The 25,273-nt window shown below is 42.7% G+C and overlaps 2 protein-coding genes across 4 annotated transcripts in view; both read left to right on the forward strand.

Moving 5' to 3' along the window:
* LOC110989458 (platelet-activating factor acetylhydrolase-like) overlaps positions 1 to 10,098 on the forward strand; it is a 68,312-nt gene extending 58,214 nt beyond the window's left edge. For all 3 annotated transcript variants that reach the window (XM_087141890.1, XM_022253847.2, XM_087141891.1), the window contains exons 4-10: positions 1,670 to 1,835; positions 3,280 to 3,424; positions 4,769 to 4,882; positions 5,798 to 5,889; positions 6,371 to 6,553; positions 7,601 to 7,749; positions 8,803 to 10,098. In XM_087141890.1, the coding sequence (XP_086998016.1) occupies positions 1,670 to 1,835; positions 3,280 to 3,424; positions 4,769 to 4,882; positions 5,798 to 5,889; positions 6,371 to 6,553; positions 7,601 to 7,749; positions 8,803 to 8,921 (968 nt within the window). In that variant the 3' untranslated portion in view covers positions 8,922 to 10,098. The remainder of the gene's footprint in view (positions 1 to 1,669; positions 1,836 to 3,279; positions 3,425 to 4,768; positions 4,883 to 5,797; positions 5,890 to 6,370; positions 6,554 to 7,600; positions 7,750 to 8,802) is intronic.
* Positions 10,099 to 12,865: 2,767 nt separating this feature from the next.
* LOC147797925 (uncharacterized) lies at positions 12,866 to 22,872 on the forward strand. The gene is made up of 3 exons (XM_087142871.1): positions 12,866 to 13,163; positions 17,286 to 19,603; positions 20,239 to 22,872. Exons 1-3 carry the CDS (start codon positions 13,082 to 13,084, stop codon positions 20,575 to 20,577), a joined length of 2,739 nt encoding a protein of 912 aa, XP_086998997.1. The 5' UTR covers positions 12,866 to 13,081; the 3' UTR covers positions 20,578 to 22,872.
* Positions 22,873 to 25,273: the final 2,401 nt, after the last annotated feature.

Here is a 25,273-nt window from a genome sequence, read left to right on the forward strand (position 1 = left end):
TGAGTCCTCACAATGTTTTTGGTCCCACAAAACAGGTGAAATGTTAAGAGTACGTGTATGTCCCCACAACTACGGTGCGGGAGCGTGTGGCTCCCTTGTTAGAATTGGTCATGCTAGTGAACTGGTTTTACTCACATTGCAAGGTTGGATCCAAGGTCATAAAAATCCCAGAATGCAACATAACATGAAGGCCAAAGCCCCTTCTGTATTCCTGTATTTCAATCCTAACCTCCACAAGCACTGGTGGTGGAATGATTTTCAAAGTGGGGGCCAATTGTGAGACCATCGGGCATCAGCCAGTACAGTAATAGGCCAATTCATGAAGCCCCGCCCCACCCCATTTTAGGACCTATAAAGAAGTGGGGTCATGCTCCCCCCTCTCAAAAAAGTGGGCTGGGGCGCTGCTCCCCACTCCCACTTCTGCCACCAGTGCTCCCAAAGTCTTGTTTTGAAAGATGCACTCTAGCTGTCAGTGTCTTGGACTGGACCTTGAGGATGTGCTCGGCCTTGCATAGATCCATCAGGCCTACAGTGAAATCATCCCCGCTGCTCCAGGGTACCACTCGCATTCTGTCAGCATAATGACAAAAATTGCCGGAGGATTTTGAGTGACTGAGGCAGTGGGCACCCCTCTGCAGGAGTAAATGTTAGAAGTTACAGAGGATTTTGGAAGATTTGAGGCAGGACCCACTTTTTTGTTCCATGTACATGGAGACCATCGGAGGATTTGTGGGACTGCCGTTGCATTCTAGCTTAAAGGTCTCGGGAGGGAGTTCAGTGAACCTAATGGACATGTATGCATCAGAACATGTACAATGTAACTGAATTCTTCATGTGTACATTGTGTAGATACGTTGGTCAGGGATTGGTACGGTAGGGTATGTTCCTCAGTCCTCTTTTTAGCTACACAGGCCAATTTCATAGCGCTGCTTAAGCAGACATATTTGTTGAAGTGTGAAAAGTCTTGCTTGACAAATCAGGTTACCAGCCGAAATTTTTGTCATGTACCTAATGTTTTGGAATGGTATTTACTTCTCTTTTGGTTAACATGACAATCACATAGAGTTTGAGCTGGTAATCTTTGTTTATTAAGCAAGGTTTTTTTATGCTTAAGCTAATTCTGCTCTATGAAATTGGCCCCTGGTGATTACAGGCCAGCGGCGCTACATGTACTCGTCAGACACGAGATCTGGAAATGTGTGATTTCCTTCGTGTGATCTTGAGGAAAGTTGGCAAGGTGTGAAGGTTGAGTTGACTGAATTGATCTGAAGGTTGCTGTGAGGAGGAGTCATGGGGGACCAATAGCAGAAATGAAAAATCTTTGCAGTACTTTTTGACATGAATTATTGCTTTTCTTTGTTGTTTATTTTTTCTTTCATTTGGGCAATACTGTTTCTAAATAGAAATCCCTAACTCCAGATCCTTCAAGAAGTTCAGAAAGACTTTGCATTGATAGGCCCCATCCTCGACACTGGGAAAATGCTACCATAACCTGAACAAAAATCAAACTATGACCCTACCTTTAATACAAAACCCAGATTAGACAGGGCTTTTTTGCTTGGCCCGTTGCATTTGCATGCATCTCCATAGACAGTTCATGAAAATACTGGTTTCCCAGATCTGTGTTCTCAATTTGTATTTTCGTTTTTATGGCCTGAACGTTCCACAGAAAGTTTCAAGATCCCAGCCATTGAGAATGCACCGCTTGCTAAGTCCAACACACCCTTCCCCGTTGTGATATTCTCGCATGGTCTCTCGGCGTGTCGGACAACCTACTCCTCCATATGTGTGGAGCTGGCATCTCACGGATTCATCGTTGGAGCTGTCGAGCATAGGTAAAACTATATTTTCAGGTTGAACTCCATCCGTCCTTCAACCTTTTCCCTCATGTCGTTGCGATGCATATTTTTAAAGAAAGGCCAGGCCTCAGGCGATTTTCTAACAATGTCTACATACGAACAGTAATTTTATACGAGCTTTGTATTGTAATTAAACACAATGCTTTCACAAACTGCCCATATTTACGTGTAGTATTTGCTTGACAGGTTGGTCAAAAAGTTAATTTTTCCATTGACTAGGGTTCAGTGCAAGCAGGCTAACACACATGAGGTGTGTGAAGTTTAAATACAAAAGTGGACATCAATAAAACCATTTTAAGTTAGGCCTACAGCAACAATTAATTCGTTGATGCATTTGGAGTAAAAGCCTTTTCCATGCTTGCTAAGTTCAAAACACTTGGACACAGGACAGCTTGGACCTTTGGAGATTCCTCTCCCCATCCTGTCATGCTCCCTTCTGGCATTGACAAGATCTGGCCCTTCAAAAAGAATTTTTAATGAATTTGAACCCTAAAAGAGTCGCGGGGGGGGGGAATCCGCCCTCCACTACAGCTTCTCCGGTATTGCCACAGTACATTTTTGTTTAGAAGTTCAGAGCCTTTCAGAGCAACCCTTTGCGGTCAATTTGACACCACCTTGGCAAAAGATCAAACGTGTTCTCATGCAGCGTGCTTGTATATTATTGCCACTGCAGTGCTCAGTGCAGGCAATCTGGCATGCATGTAGCCATGAATTTCAAATGACCTTAACAACAAAATCACATCGATGTCTGATTGAGGTCATTACATTTGTAATGCTAAGGAGTGTTTGTATTTACATGCCAAGATTCAAAACAATTTGGCATGGCACAGCCGAGTTCCTTGGGGGAGGGAATCTGTCCCTCGTCATTTTCCAAAAAAAGGCTTCAAAGCATGGATGATTTTGAAAGGATTGAGGCATTGTGCCAAGGTCTTGGGAAAACTTGTGCATACATGTACATTGTAAACGATACGGGTCATCTGCACAGCTGTTTGATGTCATTAACTCTGCCTCAAGATGTTAACAAATTATTGCTAGAGGATTTGAAAGATTGAAAGAGTGACCACCCCTCCACGGAGCAAATAACGGAGGATTTTGGGGGATTGAGGCTGTATCAATACTGGCAATTCACAGTTGTGCGCCTCCAAGAGTTTGCAGCACGTTGACCAATCACAACTTGCAAAATCTGTCGACCCTTTCCAAAGGCACAGTAGGTTGACAGATTTCACACGTTGTGATTGGCCGACATGTTGCAAACTCTTGGAGGTGCACTATTTTGAGTCACCGGTATTCTTGTTACATGTACATATGGAGATACGTAGTTGAGCGAGTTTGCAGTTTTGAGTGTGCATTTGACCAAAAAGACCTGGGGAGTTTATTTATTTTGTTGTGTTGTGAAATTACCGGCTTTCTTTTATCCCAGAGATAAGTCGGCCTGTGCCACCTACGTCATCAAAGATGTCACAGAAGATGAGAGCGACTGCAAAGCGCCCTCTGGAGGCCGGGTCCAGGAGTGGATACCTATCCTTCTGGTGGAAGGAGACGACTTTGAGATCAGAAATAATCAGGTGAGGCTTCAATGCACCTTTCTCATTATTGACTCTGAACCATTTAAACATAAGTTGAAAAGCCGAGAAACTTTCTCGGATTTCATTAACCCTCCTATGCTGAAGTCACTCTTTGGGTCACTTGGTAAACACCTTAAAGAAGCACAGCTGTGTTGTGTTGTGCACTGTCCCTCACAGGAATATCAGATTGCACTTTTGTGCTGCCCAACGACTGTGCTTCACTGTTTCATGTGCATCATTGTGCAGTAAACCAAATGCAGTGAAGAGGACTGCACAAAACACCCTGGGTCATTTTGTGCTGACAACCTACTGTGTACACACTGAACCTGTGCATGTTTGAGTTCCATATAGAAACTACATGCTCACCAGTGACTGTGGGTATTTGTGCACATTTGTGCTGTAAAACCATAGGAGGGTTAATTTGTAAAGATAAACATCACTTCATCAAAATGGCAATTCTAGATCGCATATGTACATGTAAGGTGCCGTATTGTTGTACACAGCGCAAGTGTGTTTATACATGTACATTTCAGGACTTTGATTTTTTCATTTCGTCAGAATGCAAATCTCAGAGCCTTTACAAGTGAAAAGTTCTAGTGAGATTCGTCAAAACCCAACACTGAGTCAGCAGATAACTTTTATGTAGGTCGCTTGGTGTAATGAGCATAGTCAACAAAACTGTGTATTTCGTTTCTCAAATTTTTGAAATCACATAAGCTAAATTGTCACCAGAATATTAAAAAAAACTAAAATTGTCTAAAATCTGGAATTTGGGCAGATTTGTTACTTCATCGAATAGATTTTCCGGAGATGGGCTCGACATTGCCCACCTCTGTCAGACAATTTGGACATGACCAATTGCTCATGGACAGAGTAAATTTGTATGGTTATGCATCGCAAATCTCATGCAATCTGACCAATCACAAGGCCCGTTTTAGGAGCCTGCAAAGGATTGTGGGTGGTCCCATGACACAAGTTGATTTTCTTAAATGTTGGAGCGTATTAAACAAGGACACCGAAAAGTTCCATTTGCCAAAATTTGATTGGCTGTGCAAATGAAATGCCATTATAGACATCATCTGCACGTTCTAAAAGAGATTTGTACTGATGCAATCAGATATTCATTGCTGCCAACTTGAGACGACGTTGAAGTTGGATTAATATGACTGTATTTTAGCAATGAACTCCGAAACATTGTCAGTAGGGACAAGGGGAAAGGTCACTATGCCCATATGTGGTAATACTCCTGACTGAATGACCTTGCCTTTGTTAAATACCTGGGCAAAACATGATCCTGCTAGTTTCATGGTGACCTTTGATTTCCTTCTCCTTATGTACAAACAGCTGAGCCAGCGTGCTGAGGAGTGCACACGGGCATTGGATCTGCTCTTGAAGATGAACAGCGGGGAGCCAGTTGTCAATGCACTCAATGATAAATTTGACGGAAGCATGTTTAAGGTAGGGGAACCAGTGAAAGCTTATTAGTTTCAAGTTGTGGACAGACTGCACCCTTCCTGCCTCCTACCAATGTATCTCTAACCACTCCTCAGTTTGGCATTGAAATCTAAAAGATCTAATTTTTTTGGTGGGGATCATCTCACAGCTGGTGAGTGTTGGATTCTGCCCTTCCCCCTAAATGAAAAATCAGTTGTCCCATGTTTATCTTTTTCAAACTTGGCATGCATGTAAAGAAACTCATCATGCAGACGTGGAGTTTCCACTCCAAGTTTAAGGCTACAGGAGTGTTTGCCCACATGCATGGAGCACATCACAGAAAAGGAGGCAATTTTGGCTGGCCCGTCTCAGAAAATTTGGCTTTGCTCAAGGTTTGCTTGTGCAGATTTTCATAAATTTGGTGTCAAAATGACCCCAAGATGTTACTGAAGCAACTTCTGACAACGGATGCTAATGACGTCCCTCACCGTGAGCTCTGGCATTTACATGTATCACTGTCCAATCTCCTGATCTAGGAATGTTGAAGACCAGCCAAGCACATATTTATTCCCTTATTTAGTGTCAGAATCGTCAGTCCCCAGATACGTGTACATGCAACTTCGCTGGTGGTAGGCACAAATCAGGAGCAGATCCGCAATTTTCCAAAGTGGGGTGTGAACTAAAGCCGATATCAATTTTAGGGTCACAGCCATAGAATTAGGAAGGTTCCTTTAACTGCAAGCAGAACTGTTGGTTTTATGCCTTTGTCACATTTATGGGGCTAGGTCTTTCCCTGTTTTTCTCTTGTTATTTACAAAACGGGTCCATCAGTTGAATAAGGTGTGAAGAAAAAAGCATTACTTTATCAAACTACCCCTCCCCCTAAAGTCTTAATAGCATTTCCCAACTTCAAATCTGTTACACGCATTCTCATTGCAGGGCAAATTGGACAGCGACAAAGTAGCAGTATGCGGCCACTCGTTTGGAGCCGCCACGGCCTTGTTGACGTTATCTCAAGACAAACGATTCAAGTAAGTTATCTTGGATTGTGAGAGGCCCAACAATAATAGGCACTTATTTCCCATTATAGGGAGTAAAATAGTTTCGTCCAAATCTGGGCTGCTTGAGGTGGCACACTTCCAGCCGGTGCTTTATCACCTGTTCAAGACCAGCTGCATGTCGGGCTCTTGACCAATAGGAATGGCTGAACTGTCCATAATTGCATTCTGAAAGCATATGTCAAGTTTTTATGAGTAACATGCTCAACATTTCAAATTACTCTTCTTTCGAGTTTTTCTTTTGTAACTTTCTGTGAGGTTTAATCTCACATGGACTAGGAGAGTAAATCACCGATGAGGAAAGTACATCAGCTGGACTCCAAGCTATCTAAGGCACAGAATTCTACCAAAACTCAATGAGTCACCACCACACACTCAAATGGAAAGACAAATATTTAAATATTGAGTCCCTCAAAGTGACTTGGCGAATAACTTCATTCATCTATTGCCACAGATGTAGTGTGGCCTTGGATGCATGGCTTTTTCCTGTGGACAAGTCCACGTATGCCGATATCCACCAACCAGTGCTCTTGATCAACACAGAGAAGTTCCACTGGCCTGCCAACGTGGCCCGCATGATCCGATTGGTGCCCGAGTTCGATGAGCCAACCAATGATAGAAGAATGATAACGATACGGTAAATTCTCTCAGTCTTGGCAGAACATGACTCGTTTTGACCTTTATTTCTGGTGAGAGAAGTTAGGATTCCTCAAATCAAATGAAAAATAATAAATTAGAGACTAGTACCTCGAGACTAGTACCTAGAGACTATAGTACATGTACCTAGAGACTAGTACCTAGAGACTATAGTACATGTACCTAGAGACTAGTACCTACACACTATAGTATGTGTACCTACAGACTAGTACCTAGACACTATAGTACGTGTACCTACAGACTAGTACCTAGACACTATAGTACGTGTACCTACAGACTAGTACCTAGACACTATAGTACGTGTACCTACAGACTAGTACCTAGAGACTTTAGTACGTGTACCTAGAGACTGTAGTACATGTACCTAGACACTAGTACCTCGTCAGCCTGAAGGAATCTCTAGAGGAGCCAATATGTACAATATAGTTTGATACAGGGAAGACAACCCCAGAAGAATATTCTGGGTAGAACTCATGGAATCAGGTGGCCCCCAAAAAACTTATGTCAGCAGGAAGGCAGGGGTTCTAGCCCCACCCATGAGCTCTCGAACAATGTCTACTTTACAGTGTGATGAATATATGGTGGATTCAGTAAACCCCTTAATACGGGTAATCCACAATACAGTGCGCCACCTAGAGTTTGTCATGGAAAAGTCATTTTTCACGTTTACTATTGACAAAAAAATATCCGCCTCGCCATGATTACCATTTGAGCGAATGTTGGTAGGCAGTTTGAGGAAATGTGTGATCTTTGCATTCTGTGCCTCACCAAAACACCATTAATCAACAGGGATACTCTACACATTACGGAATCTGCAAGCCAGTCAAAACACAGTGGAACAATTTCAAGTTCCCCACGTATACCGCAGTCGGCACAAAAAGTTTTTCAAATGTTTTCCCACAATGCATTGCAAATAGGGCCTCTCCCTGGCAATCTGTAGGTGGTGTGCATCACTTCGAATAACCTGTGTTGGAGGTAAATATTACCCAAGTACCGCCATACTATTGAAGTGCCTTGTTATTTGCAGTGGAACGACACATCAGAGTCAGACGGATTTTGCGGTTCTCTTCCGGCCGTCCGCGGCCAGACTGCTGCATTTTGCCGGCAGTCTGGATCCTACACTCGCCATGGAGCTTAACCTGCATGCAACACTGGCTTTCCTGTCCTCACAACTAGGTAAGCTCAATATTTCCTCTGAAAGAGCACCTCTAAGTGAAACATATTTTCTCTGATTTTATCTGTTCAAATAAATATGGAAGCATCCCAATTGAACGCAGTATCATTTGTCTTCAGAGCTCAACTATAACAAGCTAAAAAGGGCTTTTTTTCTGTTCATGCCAAGATGTGAATTCTGAATGTAGATTGCGTCATTGAGGAGAGAACAAGGGGAACCCTCTCCCTGCGTTGGTAGTGGATAAACCCTTATGCATGCCAAACAATGGCAACAAGCAGTCTACATTCTGAATGCGCATCGTAGCATGAACAGAAAAAAAGTCCTATTCATCTTGTTATAGTTGAGCTCTGAAGACAATTGACACTGAGTTTGATTTGGATGCTTCCGTAATTTGATAAAATCAGAGAAAACATGTTTTCCGTAGAGGTGCTCTTTAACTCATGCCCATGGGTCAAACAGCCGTAATATATCAGCAGTCACTTAGGCTCTTCCATACGTCTGTGTCGGATCCGTTCATTGTAAAATATAATCGGATACATACATGGATGTCCCGCAGTATTTCTGCCAAATCATTAGTAACACCTGTCAATCATATCTGATTAGACAATATTGTCAACTCTCAACATATGAACAGCATACAAATTACGATCTGTAACTTCTAGATTCGATTCCTTGGTTCAGAATCAAAAAAGATTAGCAAGAAGGTATCCTCCCACTTTATTTTCAACTTTCCACCTTCATGAAAATGACAAGTTGAAGGAGAAGAAAAAGGTAAATCTTGTTAAAATAGGAAACACATTATCATGGCCACTGTCCCCTTCAAAATGCCACATCAGACGTGTACAGAAAAGGTTGAGGTGTTTTTACCAATTATTTTCTCTTTATTCCATTATTCTTTCCAAGTATTGCAAGTATTCCTGCCAGCAGGGGATCATTTTTCTTGTCATTTTTCCAATTCTGCGACCTTGTATGGTGAAAAAAAGGGGCAAGCAAAACAGATTAGGCCTACCTGCAATTACTGACAAGGTGTTCTATGGTCCGTTTCCTGTTTGTAGGCCTGCCATACAACGCTGATTACGACAAAATCCTCACAGGAGAAAACAAGCACGTCCTAATTGGCACCAACATCAAACTCGACCCGGAGAAAGTATTGGCAATGAAGGCAAGCTTGTAAGGTCTCATCAATCCAGGTTCATTCGAATGAGGACGGGCATCGTTAGCAGTGGAATATCCGGGGGATGGGAATGTTGGAAATAGTACCACCAACGTCAAACTCGATCCGGAGAATTTAATGCCATCAAAGGCAAGCTTGTGAGGTCTCATCGATCCAGTTTCATTCTAATGAGGCCAGGCATCATTAGCAGTTAGCCTATCCATAGGGGGAGGGGCACATTGCTTCCCCCCCCCCAAGGCATGTTGCCCATTTTTTTTAATTACAAGGGCCAGCGTTTCAGAAAGGGTACTACCACCTCTGTGGGGAGGGCAGGTTCTTCCACCCATAAAAGTAACTAGACAGTCATTTTCGAAAAAAAAAATTCCATTCCCCAACCCTAGAGCCAGGACCTTGAATTGCCACTAATTGATTACTGCACATGCCCAAGGCGTGCGTCATTACTCCTAGGGGTGTCAGATCTGACAGGTCACTTGATGATCTGAGTTTAATACGGGTCCAATTAACTAATGAGCCTGGAGTGTTTAGAAGCTTTCCTCATTAAACTTTGATACCAGCAGTTCACTCTGTAGGGTTTCAAAAGGTTTTTAAAAATTAATGGACATATTGTCTCCTTTCTACATTGGCATTACCTCAGGGAGGTAAGAATATTAAAGAAAGGTGTATCGTGAATTTCTGAAATTTAAAATCAATCCATTTCCTGACCCTATAATCAACTGTGCAAATTTCGTTTTGTAATGAATGGTTTAGACAAAAAATCTGGATTTTGCTCTGTCACGACTGATATGTTCCTTTTATACCACCATAAAATGTTTGCCGAATTATTGTCTGGCCACAGTATGCCAGGAATGTTGTAAGCGCACAGACTTGATGTAATGCCGCAAGAAAGAAAAAAAAATTGGGATGGTGATGACGATTTTAATTAAAGTAAAAAACATTTAAAAAAATCAACCCACTCAGTGAGAAAGGGATTTGAGCTTACCTATGAAGATAGAAGGCCAACCTGGCTCCCTAATTCGACAGTAATGTGCTATAATACAATTCTATTACCGTTGTCTTTTATACATATGGAATTATTATTTTATTTGATGGAATTCATTCCAATTATATTTTAAATGAATTAAATATCAAAAATATTTTATGAAGGTAATAAATAAGACTCAGATTTCCTCATATGCTATGTTGATGTGCAGTATGGAGCATATTCTGTCTACAGTCGGACAATATTTGTGTCGGATCCCGCGTGGAAATTATGATGGCTCCATATTGTCTTGTTCCAAATGGAAGCACCAAATGCGGGCAGCAGGATCGTCGTTTAAAGTGCAAATGGGAAAACATATTCACTAAATCGTACAGTTAATCCATCTTTAGGCAGACTAAAGACAAAAGGAAGTTTCTTGGCTCAGAGCTCCGCTTGTGTTTCCCCACCCAGTTGGTTTGTTTCTATTAGCAATGTCGATAATTGTTGCGTTCCCGCACGCAGAGTTTGACATTTTGTTTCCAGCAAAATGCTCATCAGTTAAATATATAAGCTCCTATATAACCTATTAGATGGAGTGACAGTTCATCAATCGGAACTTTTTTTCCCTTTTTTAAAATTTGGCCTCAGACAAAGTGGTTTCAGACTTTCTCAAGCTTATTCCGATAAAAAAACCACCAGTTTAAGCGTTGTTTGAAGCTTTGCTTGGCGGAGAAGTGTGTTTGTGGGTGCACTGTGGAGGCAGCCGCTTTGAAGAAGATGTGTTGTTGGGAGAAGAGTTAGTAGTGGAAAAAAGGGTCTCGACGTTTCGATCACTGTGCTTTCTATCGTCATCAGTTTCTTAAAGAGTGAGGAACTGAACTTCCTGTAGTTTCATGAAGAGGAACAGTTCTTCAGAACAGATTACTGTTCGAAACGTCGAGACTTGCCATCGGCTCGTCTCATCAGGGCCAAATCTTCTGTAGACACTGCGCCTTGTGTACCTTGTCCATTCCATCCTGTGCTGAGACAGGGACCAACGATACTCGTCGCAGATGATACAAACACCATTGCTGAGGAGAGTAGTGCCGTGCAGGAATGAGCAGAGAACCAACGCCTCAAGCAATTTGCAAGTACTTTAACATGGCCATTTGTCATGTAACCGGCCCGTGCTAACCATTTTGTTTCCATCTGAAAAAAAAATCGATGCTGATGAGGACCCTCTATGATATCAGGCCCGGATGAACTCCTTGCGTCACGCACATGCCAGTTTTCATATAACCCCTTTCTTCCTGACCCAACACCCTCACCCCCTGGGTCGTGTTGTCTAATGACGCTTGTAATTGAGGAACCGATGACAAAATTACGAGGTAAATTTTCAAGCAATAGGAATCATAGCAGCTCATTAAAATCGAAACCAGAAAAGGTTTGGTTTTCATAACTCTGACGTCAGTTCCTTAATTACAGTTGATTATTGATTTCCGTGCATGGCTATGTACGGTGTTCTGGAACTGACACCCTGGAGTTCCTGAAATACAGCTTATTAGACCCCCCCAAGTTTGAATTCTCTCCATTGCAATTATTGACAGATATTGTTTTGTCTTTGTTATATGTTAAACCTGAATGCAATTTTTTCTCGAAACTGAAGACTTCATTAAATCTGATGGTGTGTTGCGGGGATAATCCCTATTGACCACTGTTTGTGGTTCTGTCCGTTCGGATTTACCACAACAGTCAAAATGCTGTTTACACTATTCAACACCATGTAACGCGTGATCATGGCGAGAGCCTACAGAATGAGGACACTGAACTGAATAGAGTTCTGTTTTGTAATATGTTAGGGAAACTAGGGCATCCTTGGTTAATGCTACAGAGGTAAATCCGATTAGCACAGTTTTATAAATTGTTTTATGTTATGTTAATTGCACAAGATCAACTGAAGCTGTCTTTTTGTAAAAAAAAAATCAATTGCACAAAATAGGTGCCACTTGAACAATGCATCAGTTTCATCAAGTTGAGAATGAGAAAGAAATTCCAAAGAAACAAACAACCAAATACATGTAGTTGCCAATATTCTTTGTAACATATCCCAAGTTCGAGGTTGAGATCCTGTTTTGTTATTCCGTCATGAATGTTATTATACTGGATGTCAACATCTTGGTTCCAGTAATGTCGTCGTCTTGTGATAAAATCCTCTGCCGTGCCATATTTATCAGGGGTTCAAGTTGTGCGGCACTCCTGGAGTTCCGTAGCGCCCAAGCGTACCACACAGGGCTATCCTTATTTCATGAAGGGTGTATTCTCCAAATGTGGAATTCACCGGGGCGTTGGCTTCTGGCTTAAAATCAGTGTGCCTAATATAGGCGGAACTTAACGTTCAGCGCGGCTATTAAGCTACAAATTGGAGTGAAAAAAAGTCTGGAGTCAGGTATTATATTTCTTACAGTAATTTTTTGAAATCAAACGTATTACTCCTGACCGAGTCGAAATCGAAATTTGGAAAACAAGGGCGGATCTAAAAACAAATTCCCAAGGTGAGAGATTTGTGGATTTTTTCGTGTAACCTTTTATGGCCTTTTTGAGGGCTAAGGCTATGTTTTAGGGCGTTTTACGTGCACGCGTTTTTTAGAAGCAGAAATGTGATAGAGGCGAAAAATCACCTTTCTCTTATTTTTCGTTTTAAATTTCTTTGTGGGAGGCAGGGCCAACGTTGCTCGTAGATCTGCCCTTGTTGGAAATACATAATGTGGTACATAAAACGAAAACAATGGGAGACTTTAAGACGCTTGGCATGGTGGCAACAAACAAACTGGCGCGTTGTTCTGAGCATGGGTACAAGTTCTGAGCACGCGCAATACCTTGAAAAGGGACCGGTATGTCTGCTGTCACTAGCCGTTTGAGGAACGTTTACCTATTATACGTAACTTAGAGCGAATGAGCAGCAATTATAGCACATTGCGTCATTGATGATTGTCCAATCACGATGCACGTCTCCTGGAAATTACCTCATGGTTCCGCTGAAAGTCACCACTTGGACCTCGTTTTCTGAGCTTCAAATGCCATATCATGTGCCAGTCACCTGTCACTGCTATCTTAACTGTCCCACGTGTGGGGTACTAATGGTCACTTTATCTCTGACAAGCTAGGAGGAAAACAGGTTTCGCCCATCGAGAGACCTAACCCGTAGGCCCATAACCCGCCAGCCATGGGCCGGAGTCGCGACGGGTCTACACGCCACCTGGCCAAGCGTGTTCTTCTGATTACTGCCGTGGCATATTTTGTTCAATGTAAGTTTCCACACCTCAGTTTTGAGCTAGCGTCATACACCTACGCTACGCTTTCGTCGGGGTCAATTGTCAAAGGACTATGGGGTGAATTTCCTCCTCGATTTCGTACCACAAGTAATTTGTCTATCAGTTTTCCGAAAACTCGAACTCACATTTTTCCTTGCGTTGTTTTAGGCTTTCGGTCTGTTTTGGACCTTACCAACTTTCCTTTAAATTTAGGGGGAAATTTGACATTTTAACCTTGTCGTTTAGTCGTTTGATTGTATATAGCTTTTGACCTCCATATTCCTTATTTACTTGGCCTTATCACTAGTCAGAGCTTTCTAGCAGGCTGTGTCGTAGGCCTATAGACCTACTTAGCAGTCGGAAAAATTAAAAAAATATTAAATAAAATGTAGGCTTTACAAAGCTAACTAGATCAGTCGTCATCTTGTTCTTGAACCGCCAGCGACCAACTGGACCGGAAATTTGATTGATCGATTTATAGTCTTGGATACGGTTGCAGTCAAAACGTTTCATACATTTACACCAGAGACTTGTCCTCATAATACTTGTGAAGCTCATGTTCCGAGACCCAGCGCGTTATTTATGTTTCATTGTGCAAAATAATTACTTTTTGTCTGACAAACATTCTGAGATCCTTGTCAGGTTTCAAAATGGCTGGATTGGGCTGTTCTGGCTTCGCCAGGCCAGCGTGACAATAAGGCAAGTTCCTACGAAAAAATGCAATGTTATTGCGTTTATTCAAAAGTTCAATCAGACTTCAGGCCAAAAGGCGTACGTGAGAGGAAACGATGCATTCTAAAGTTTTCTGAACTATGCCAAAACTAAAATGAAAATTGGAGATTTTAAACTGTTGACACAGTACATGTAATCACTATCTAAAACGGCCCAATAAAGCCATTTCAAAACTTAGGACTGATGGTGGATGACAAAATGGATTCTAATTACTCACAGAAATCATTCACACAGAAAAGAATTTGTTCAAGGAAATAACCGAAACCAAAATAGCGTTATGGAACTGTTTGGTGCAGATTATGTTAACTAATCTAATTGCATCTTCTGTCGACAATTTCCCCACTAAATAATCAAGCGTCACTTACGTTTACGTTATCGTTCCTCTTGATCTTTCTCTACGGAGCTCTGGAAGTGCTATCCAACTTTTACGACGTTGTCGACCTGTAAGAAATAATCTCAGGATGTCGGTATCTTGCCTTTATTATATCGCCATCCCGAGGAAAACTATGTCAGGATCTCAACATGTCAGATGACACTTCCAGAGCTCTGAATTAATTATATGTCTGCAGCATTTTCCAAATCTGGTAAATGTTACCAGCCTAGCATTTTCTAAATCTGGTTCATGTTATCAGCCGGGCCATCAAGGTTTCGTCGGATCTCCCACGGCAAGGTTTCATCGTTTGTTTGTTTTTTCGAGCTCCTTTGTAAGGGTGACATTTTGCGTCGACCTACAGGCACAAAATTCCGGGCAGTCTAGCACAAGTGTTTATTTCGGTGTGGTTATCTATCGCAGTGCGCCGTTCCTTCTCTTTCCAGTTGTCCCTATTGTGTTGATTCAACGCGAAGCATTCTGAGCTGCTTTGGCGTGATTGTTTAGAGGTAATTGCATTTATTATATTTTTTTATTCACAAACCAATCCCACTAGCTATAGTCAAACAATAGAGATAAAATAAAATAAAGAAAGACTCACGAACGTTTTACTGTATAGTCGGGATCAAAATCAAATTGAAATTGTATTATTAATTATGCTTCATTCCCGCATTTATTAACCTCACAAGTTAAAATATTCAAATGATATCATACATCTATGTTTCCAAAACATAAGAGAGCAGACTCACTGACCAAAACTAAAGTAGAACCTGATTGATTTTCCTTTGAAATTAGATATCACGCAATTAAAAATTGCAACACGATTGGCTTTTACAGTGATCGCCTTTCAACACAGTGGCCCAAGCAATCCGGAAATGTTTACACCGTACACGGAGTCATCAGCTGTCATTCTGCTCAGTGAACAGTTATTTTACTGTCGTTGCTCCATACAGCTATCACGTTTAGTTAAATCTGAATTGGTTGTTGATATTTAAATGTAGAGGGTGCATTCATGAGTGTTGCTATTCATATACTGTAATTCGACAACCAAAAACAGAAACAACTAGAGGTGGTGTTTGTGAACAAACACATAGCTGTTCCCAAAATGTTTGTTATTGTCTTTTGATGACTGCCAATGACTATCATAGGTTTGCAATCAATTGGATTACAAATAATTGCCAAAGTGGTATATATAACTAAAAACAAATTATCACTGCAATTGAACGTATAGTGCATGAGATATGACGATTTGTGTGTTAAAATACAATTTCCAGTCAAAGCAGAAGTAGAAGTCACATGAGGTCAAGATATCAATTTTCATCTATAACACGTCCCTGGCTTAGCGCATACCAAATTTGACCTAAATCGGTCGCACAGTTTACTAGTTATTAGACTGTAAAGAATGAACTTTTGAATTGAGGTCACGTGATCCCTGATGACGTCACGATTACAAACAGTTTCGCAGGACATCTTCTGATTTTGGTTATTTCCTATACCAAGTTTGAAGTTGATCGGACTTAAAATAATTGCCAAAGTGCCCCTTTGCGGAAAAAGAAAAAAAAAAGGAGAAAAACTTTAACTATTACAAAAGCTGTTCCCAATTACTGGAGTGGCACAGCGCTGGTGGAAAGTTTCTACGCGCGCTGCATGCCACTTCAACCAATAGAGTGTCGTGATTTGCTGAAATGCACGCTCGTGTCAAACTGAAGAAAGTGAGTGCGGTGCTAGCGCAATTATTGCGTTTCATCGGATTAGTCTATAAGCGTGGTTTTCATATCGACGTGAAAAACGCAGAGAGCAACGCAATCAAGACGTAAACTAACGCAGACAAATGGAAACGTCAAACGGATATGTCGCCACAAACGCAAACCAGCTCCAGACAGATCGGCTAAGTTTACCTAGTTCAACTCTGCCGACTGTCATCGTTAAGTCTCTGAGGGGCCTTTACAAACACGCACGCGGGCATGACGGGTGTACAACAATGTTTCTCTTGCTTAATACCATATTTGTCCGTTTTCTCCTTGTTGCTTGCATAAATTATGCAGCCCCAATCGTCAACAAAATGGCTGACCATTAACAAATTACATCAAACTGGAGTATCAGTTTGGCTTCAAGAGCCAATATTACCACCTAAAAAGAATTTTTTTCGAAAATTGTCGGAGTTTCGGACGCCTTTTTGGGTGGAGTGACGTCGAACAGCGTCTCTTGACGTCTGCGTCTTGGCGTCTTTCGGGCCGTCTCCGTTACAAACGATCATATAGAAACCAGTCTGAATAGCCGATGGCGGAATATGCGTCCCCCCAACACTTTCTCCCACATACATTTTTCTTCTGCGTTGAACCTGTAATTTAAGTCCCATTTTAAAGTAATGCAGTGTAATATTTGTATTTTTTACCCCAATCAGCTTGACCGTTCTTACAAGGCGGTCTTTTTTCTAAGACAGGTACGTCAAACAACTATCAACCTGTTTTCTACTTACGAGCTCAATGCACGCGGGCCTATACGTCAGGCCATGAACCACAAATGGCTAAAACTTTATGATGTTAAATTTAGAATTTATGCACTCGGCCTCAAATATACGTTTCAGACTGTTTGAGCGTGGCACAGGCACACAGATGAGTTCTCAAGCACCGGCCAAACCATCCGCTGTAAGCTCGCTGTTTTTCGTCTGAGAAAAACCTGAGAGCAAGTCTAGTTAGAGTGGATTGTCATATAAGCTCTGCTCCGTTTCTTGTGCTAAGTTTTGCTGCATAAGTTTTAATGCCACTGGTCCAATGGAGCTCAGTCATCACACATTATGCGTCTGGTCACTTCGGACGCATTGATCGCATTATGCGTCTGGTCACTTCGGACGCATTGATAAAGATGTTGCAGTTCGTTGGTATGACTTCATACTGGAGGACACGTGCGTTGAAGCACATTATTTCGCGCGTCATTACGTTTGTTACTATTTTGTACGTGGTTGCTTCAGTTCCACAGTTTTTAATGATTTTCCGGTACCCCCAACACTACAGGTGATGGCACAGTTTGCCCCGAATCACAAACGAGTTGTTCGGTTCGTTGCCTGGATAGGGAGGGCGCCACATTTGACAAACCAAGAGAGTCCTGCCGATGCGACCCACAATGCATCCTCTACGACGACTGCTGCGAAGACTACTGGATCAACTGCGTCAGTACGTCACCAGATATTCGCTTGCATCAGATACTCCGCTCCCAGTACTCTGATTACCTCGGCTGCGTGTCACCCATTGATGTCAATTCCTTCTACAACAACTTCATGGTGGTCAGTCGGTGTCCTCCTAGCTGGAAAGAGGACGCCATCAAGAGTCGATGTGAGAACATCACTCTTTCACGGCAGGAAAAGGTTCTGACAATGTTCGTCAACGGTCCAGGTGACATTGTCTTCAAGAACGTGTTCTGCGCCCTCTGCCACGGCAACGAGGAACACGAGCTGCGTTCTTGGTCAGTGGAACTTTGGAACTGCCAACCAGCTGCGGGAGAGACGTTGCTGGTTGTACAAGGCGGCAAACCAGATTACGACACATGTACAGAGTTTCGCGTGCAGCCTCCAGCTTCCATGCCGTACGACCCTCATCGATGCTACCCTGGTGTCATTGATACCTGCCCGTCCAACACGACTGCCCCTGTCGAACAAATCCAACTCTGTGAAAACCACACCTCCCTACTCTTCCACAGAGATATGGACATCGTCTATAAGAACGTCCACTGCTTCAATTGCAGTCGTAGATCTGTTGGCTCTGTCGATATTGAAGATCTGCGATGCAAGGTGTCGAAGGGACAAAACCACAGATTTGAACCAGCTCTGTCCTTCACCCTTCTCTTTGACTTGAGGCTTCGCACGGTACACAGTGTAAAGAACCAGGGCTTCTTCCACAGAACCTCCTCCTCTCCCCAGCTGTTAACGAACTGCAGTCGATGGCAGCTATATGACCCTTTCCAAGGTGTCTGCCGAGATCTGGTATGCACTGACGGCCAGGCTCTCGACGAGGTATCGGGCTCCTGTTCCACCGAACAGGTGAAAGGTACGTTGCCAAGACGACCGAAACCCTCCGATGACTGTCTGACGGATTTTATCTCGGCGAACAACGACGAGATATCTGAAAGCAGCGAATCTTTGTGGAAATTCCAAGATATCGAAAAGGCAGACAGCTCTGACAAACGACGTCGCACTATGATTATCTTTACCAACTTTGCTCGGGCAGGTCACATTCAAAGTTCTCTAGACCTGATTTTGTCCAATGTTACAGACCCCGTCAACTTCGCTTGTAATGCTTCATCGATGGTTCTTGTAGCTTCGAATCAGCCCCAAACAAAAGAAATCTGTCAGGGCTTTATGTTAGACAACATCAGCTTCGCAGGCACATTTTTCCTGGACGGTGCTTTCAGCGTCAACATCAGTGGATTCATTTACGACAAACACGATTTCATGCACGAAACAGAGTACTTCTTCGAGGTCGGCAAGGCTATTGTTTCTAAACGAGAGTGGGTTACTCTTTGCAATCCGTTGGCGGGAAGTCCTGGCTGCTCTCTGATCACATTGTATCCGGAAGATTTCTACCGATCTACCGATGGAGGCACCATCATTCAGACTGATTCGGGTCTTCTTTTTACCGCTGGCAGTTATTGGCTTTTACCGGACGGTACAGCTCGAGTGTGTCGGGTAGAATGGTCTCACACTCTGGCTTACGTCAGTTACATAGGCACTTTATGCTCCGTAGTTGGTCTTGTCCTCACCTTTTTGACGTATAGTACGTTCCCAAGTCTGCGTAATACCCCTGGTAAAATCATCATGAACCTCATGGGGGCGCTGCTCGTCTCTCAGCTCTTTCTTATGTTTGTTGCGCGGGATCCTCAATCTTGGCTCTGCGAACTCCGAGGCGCGATGCTGCATTTCTCGTGGCTGGCTGTCTTCTCCTGGATGAGTGTCTTCGCTTGTGACTTGGCGTACAATCTCAAGTCCAATTTAAGGCCAGCTCAGCAAGCTCGACAGGGTGGATTGAATGACTGGAAGGTGGTCAAACTGTCGATATTCGCTTGGGGCTTACCGGCAGTTACCGTGTTGTGTTGCTTTATAGCGTCAAGGGTCGGTGAAAACAATCCAGAATTGTTTCAGTACGGCGGCGGGAACTGCTGGATCGTCGGGTTGGTACAATTGTATGTGGTGTTCGGATTGCCAGTTTTGTTGGCAATTATGGTCAATTTTGCAGTTTTCCTCTACATGAGCTACACGCTAATTGCGAACCATTACAGACTCGCCGTGGCACACGTGGGGCAGGAGAGTATAAAGACAACCATTGCACTCTGCTTCAAGGTAAGATTACCGGCCAAACTCCCAACTTGAGATTTGAGATTCCAATTTCAGTGAGCTAAAGAGTGCTTTAGAGTTTATTATTAATTAACCCTTTAATTCGATAGCAGAATGTCTGAAATTATTAAGTTTTATGCAAATCAAAGATAACAATAAAGACCAATTTGGAAACTTGTAAAGTAAGTAATAAACACAGGCTTTGTGGTGTTTGGAATGGCAAATTCATAAGGAACGTAGACGGTACGTTTTACCAATTTTCTGAACTGTGTAGATTTTTCTACCGAAAAGGTATAGTACAAATTAGGACAACATATGTTATTCGAGATGAGACTCCCTGTTAGTTTTAAACGTCACTTTTAAATTGTTTCTGTTCTTGTTCTTGCACACAATTATCCAATGAGTAATGACCATGAGCTGGAGGGAGAGCGGGCGCAGTTTTCCTAGCAACGAGAATCTCCTTCGGTGGTAACTGCTCACGTCATCGCTGGTTCACGAACGACTTTGAAGCTTAAGCATTGCGCAGTCACATCGCTATACCAACCAAATGAACACCCCCAACACCGATCGGCGGTGCTTCTGTTCAAGGCAGATAGCCATTTAAATGTAACATTAGGTTTTATTACTTCCGTTTTTGGCAGGTGGGCATTGTCACTGGGGTAACGTGGACGTTTTTCATCGTGGCCAATATAGTCTTTGAGCCCGCCATCTGGTACATTTCGGTCATCTTCGGCAGCCTGCACGGTGCCTTCGTCTCTCTCATCTTCCTCCTTAGGGACAACGTGAGCAAGCTCTGGTGGGAGAAGCTAGCGCAGATGCGCGAGGCCTACCGGACCTGCATTTGCCACCATCTTGGGTCAAGGAAACCCTCCGTCCCGCAAGGAGACGTGTCCGTTGAACTGGACGCAAGACCAAGTGATCCAAACACACCGAGTAGCTGTGACACCTTGTCTACCTCTCCGAGTGAAAATATGACTTAACCATGCCCCATCCTGGGTTGGCATGGCTACCATCTCGCAGACCAGTACTTTTGTTCCACAGGGTATGCAAAAAGGAGGTTTCAATGTGGAACGAAAGAACTGCCCTGCAAGATGGCTACCACGCAATGCCTCTATATATATTTGTTGGGCGTTACTGCGCATAATCACAGTTTATATACTTACTTTAATTGCACCACGTTTAAGGCATGGTACTGCATAGTGGTTGCACCTTAAAGGCTGTGTTTATTGTCCTAGTGTAGTGTATACGTCTACAATTCCTCTTCACTATGCTTGATCCACACCATGTTTATGTGTTACATGCTGCCATTCTACAAATGTTGTCGATTGATTGCTTACTTTGATTGTTTGTTTTTTCATTGATATGCGTGTGTCATACTCCCAAGCTAAAAGTTCATGTGCTAACCATTTTCTGTAGCCAAGCTCCTAAACGTAAAGTGTGCTTCAGTCACTTAACCAAAGTTGCTATATAAAGAAGTTCCTATAGTGCTCCGTGAGCCCCTGAGGGCGTGTTTCCATAAGAATATCCCTGCACCTAAGGTCGAGTTCGGGCGGCCTCTTCTTGACACGGGTTTCTTGTTCTCACGCTCGACCGGCAGGAATTCGACTCAAGAAGACTGTTCTCGGAACAGGATCACACACCAGCTCCTGGTCAGGGTTTGACAGGAATACACGGAAAAACTCGTGAGATTTTGATTTTTTAACAGCTGCAAAAAGTAGAGAGATGGCTTCCAAAGCCATAGACCATGTAGACAATGGGAAGTTTTGCAAAATTAACATTAATTATTTTCCAATACACAGAAATGAATGTTCCTGTTTATGTAGAAAAGAATTCAGCCCATCCAAACCTCAACTCTCGAATAACGTACACGTACATGGAGGCCGCCATGTTGCATGTTGCTTGTAATAACCAGTTGTTTGTTCCCGGCGTTCGAGCGGCCGACCCACGAACAACAAATCGACCTGTTCGTGAACATACGGGAACAAGCCGCCCGAACTCAGCCTAAGCTCTTAGCTTTGCAGTTCGTCACCTTCGTTCAGTTGTTATCTTATTTCGACGTCCTTGTTTGCTGGAATCACAGTCATTCTTTTGGGGAGCCCGATACTTCAGCACTTAAGTTTGTGTGAGTTTCGGATGTTTTAAAGTGTTCATTACACATACGGGTTTTTGAACAGTTATGTGGAACTTGTATCATGGTATGACCGATGTGTTCAGTATTATGCTTGATAGTGAGAATTGCGTCTCAATAGACCGATTGAGCCAACTAAATCACGTGACCTATAATGGGTATCAACCCTACAGCAACGTGTGTTTTGATTGTAGTTCACAAACGATACGGTTTAGTACCCAGCACAGCAGTATAGTCTGCGTACGGTACCTTTACCGTCTGCTTTATTTTTGGTAAATGGTATCTATGAAGCACTTTGTTAATATTTGATATCCATAGGCTACGTGACTAAGCTGGCGTAATCGGTCTGTTATAAATAGAATTATGTTTGATTTAGTTGTTTGGCCGTTTGACAGCTGCTAACTTTTGCGCCTGTGGTGTAAGTCCTGCAAAAACACTTTTGATTGAAGGCAAGGTTTGGTCACTTATTTTAGTGTATATTCGAAATGTTTGCTAATTTGTTGAACTTAATATTTTTATGAGCAGACACAAATTTTGAATGTATGTGGATTTATGAGAAATGCGAGTGTAACTTATTATTGCTTTATTTTCTGTAGGTGTTACCACCTACCAAGGTTTACGTTAGCCCTTGTAAATCTTTTGGCCTTTGAACTTAGTATATTGTATAATTATTTGACTGCTGAAACTTGGGTAGATTTCGCCCTGCTTTTATTTCGCAAATGTAAATTTTCCTCATTGATCGTTGATTGCTAAAAAAAGCCAGAGTTCTCCAGAACATCAATACGAATTTGTATTTGCAACCCAAAAAGGCCACAGGTTCACTCTCCAACATCTGTGCCCTCTTCCATGAATTATTTTACCAACATAAAGTGAAATTTCACAAATCTGTAAAGGCTTTGCCTTTCGTGATTTTTATCAATACTTTTCTTGTCTCCTCTCTGGACAAACATGATTCAATAACAGTCTTTCTTTTTTCCACATTTAGGCCTAGTTAAGATTGTTAAAGAATATTTACAAAAAGTTTTCAAAACATCAACTTGTAACCACATCTCCTGGTTGTTGCACGTAATGAGAGCACATTGGATTATTGGATGTTTAATCATATTAAAGGACAGCTCACTGTTTGAGTTTGCAACATTCTCTATCGGGCTTTATTGCTATGCACCTTCAAACTGATCATTTTCGTGTGTCTAATAGGTTTCTTTCGTTGATTAATGAGCCAGCTGCAGCTCGGTATTCCAACAGTGCACTGCCCAAATTGAGGCTATTTGGGAACTTAAATTTGTTCCCGAAAGACCTTTCCGTTATGCAGAACTGAACTGGTTTATTCCACACGTGGTCTATTCTTCCCCTCCTTGGACCTCAATACGGGCGTTTCACAAGAGTGTCCCTCAGAGTTTGCAGCACGTTGACCAATCACAATGCACAAAATCTGTCGATTCAATGCGCGTTTCGAAAGGGTCGACAGATTTCACGCGTTGTGATTGGTGCGAACACGTTGCAAACTCTTGGTGTGCACTGTTGTGAATCGCCCGTATTGACGTGTATATATATACCGTCAGCAGGGCTCACCTTTCGAGGGAAATGTCTCCTAAAACTCACAAAATAACCACTAAAATAAAAGTTTTTCAGTAAATTGTTATACGCAGGATTTCTCCACAACCCTGTGTGTATGCGGGCAGTGACGTAACTAGGGGGCACGCCCCCCCCAGCGAATGCCCGTGCCCCCGGTCCCCCCCCCCCCATTTGAAATCCATGAACAATCTCTGCTGCAGGTCATAGTCTTTTGGTGCCCCTTGAAAAAAATGTGTGCACCCCTGGATGCCCCCGGACATAGTATCCATATGGTAACGGGATGGTCGGGCTGGTCGGTTGCGTTCGAGTTTCCCTCGTCCAGTTTGTACTTTTGCATGAAGGTAGGCGGCTACATTCACTGAGACCTGGACGGGCATGACTTTGGAGGGAGGGGAAATTGCTCAACGGCCATAGTTTTGAATTGGTATCTCATTGGCTAAGTTAGGGCTGCTTGTTTTCGTATGGCGAAGGTGGTTCTTGCATGTCCGTGGGCCGCCGGCTGCTCGAACGCCGAGAACGTAAACCAAATATCCGTGGTAGTGGCAAGCAACATGAAACATGGCAATGTCCAGGTAGGTTACATTTCTTCGATGAGGATTAATGTTTCAGTTGGATAACTGGACTGGATTCTTTCTGTTCGGAAAGGATATGGCATTTCTGTGTTATAGAAACTTTTAGTGTTAATTTTGTAAAACTTCCTATTGTCTCCGGCTTTGTAAATCATTTTTTTGGGCTGTCACGAGCTTTTCCGTGTTCCTGTAAAACCCTGACGAGGAGGTGGTGCGGGAACACGACCCAAGAACAGTGTTCCCGCCATTCGAGCGCGTGAACAATTTGAAGAAAGCCGTGTCAAAAAACAGATCGCCCAGTGGTAAACTCGAACAATTCTGACTTTCTTGAGCGTCATATCAGCAGAAAGGCGCTATTTCTACTGGCGAGAAATGGAACCATAAATAGGGGGCGCTGTAACTGCAACCCGTTGCAAAATGCAATGCTGGACGATGACGTTGATTCCAACACACGTGCGCGAGACTCGAGACTGAACAAAAGCTGCCAACATGGCCAACGAAAGGTAGGGCCTAACAGATTTACTTTAAACGCTGGAACAATTTATTCAGAATTTGTGCTTAGTCAGTGGAAGGTTTCATCGGTCACTTTCACTAAATGAAGTCATTTTAACTCCTGTTTGGTATTTTATAATTCTAATGCCTGCGCTGCCAGTGCCATCGCGCCACTGTATCACGTGCACTCTACCACCAGCCATGCCAGTCGTCACATGTACACGTAGGATTTTGTGTGTGCCTGAATGAAAATCCTGCACTGCGGCTTTCTACCCTCTACATGAAGGCATGCTTCCCCATGCTCATAAAGTTGAAGAAAGAGTAGAGAACTATGTACATTTACGGGAATGACTCATTCTGTATACTTCCAGAACTGTAAGGAATTTAAGGTTTATACAAACCTTACGAATGTAGGCTACATAGAGAAATGATGCACATGTAAACAGACGTAGACAAATACTTTGCCTACTTTCTGGTACATTCTATTATGTCTATAGGCTAGCCCAGGGTGGACATTGTCTTCATTCATTATGTAACGTACATATAGTATGGTCAGGGAGTCCACCTGGGCTAGTCTATAGGCCTACATCATACGGAAGTGACTAGATACTAACCCGTGAAACCTGGTCTGCTATTTTTCTCAAGACTCTTAGAGGGTTCATGCTTGGACTCTGTTTCTGCATCAATTGAAAAAGGAAATCCCAAGCACAATGATAAAATTGGAAAATGAATAGTACAAATGGGTCGGATTCGAACCAGGGACTATGGATCTGTAGTTCAAATCACTACCAACGAAGCTATCGAAGCGACGTAATGGATTCCCATTTCTGAAATGTCTTAAATGGTGTATTGCATTGTCCCCTCTTCATGAATCATTGGTCACCCCAGCTACTGAAAAAAAGTAGCGCACCA

Source organism: Acanthaster planci, linkage group LG10 (genome assembly GCF_054643075.1).
Source record: "Acanthaster planci isolate LZ-2023a linkage group LG10, COTS_SCS, whole genome shotgun sequence".
Lineage (NCBI taxonomy): Eukaryota > Metazoa > Echinodermata > Asteroidea > Valvatida > Acanthasteridae > Acanthaster > Acanthaster planci.

What these genes read in the sequence shown, in the direction of transcription:
- LOC147797925 (XM_087142871.1), top strand. Translation starts at nt 13,082, where the DNA reads ATGGGCCGGAGTCGCGACGGGTCTACACGCCACCTGGCCAAGCGTGTT. An exon ending in CGTGGCATATTTTGTTCAAT is followed by an intron (nt 13,164 to 17,285) that starts GTAAGTTTCCAC and finishes CCAACACTACAG; the next exon opens with GTGATGGCACAGTTTGCCCC. An exon ending in CCATTGCACTCTGCTTCAAG is followed by an intron (nt 19,604 to 20,238) that starts GTAAGATTACCG and finishes CGTTTTTGGCAG; the next exon opens with GTGGGCATTGTCACTGGGGT.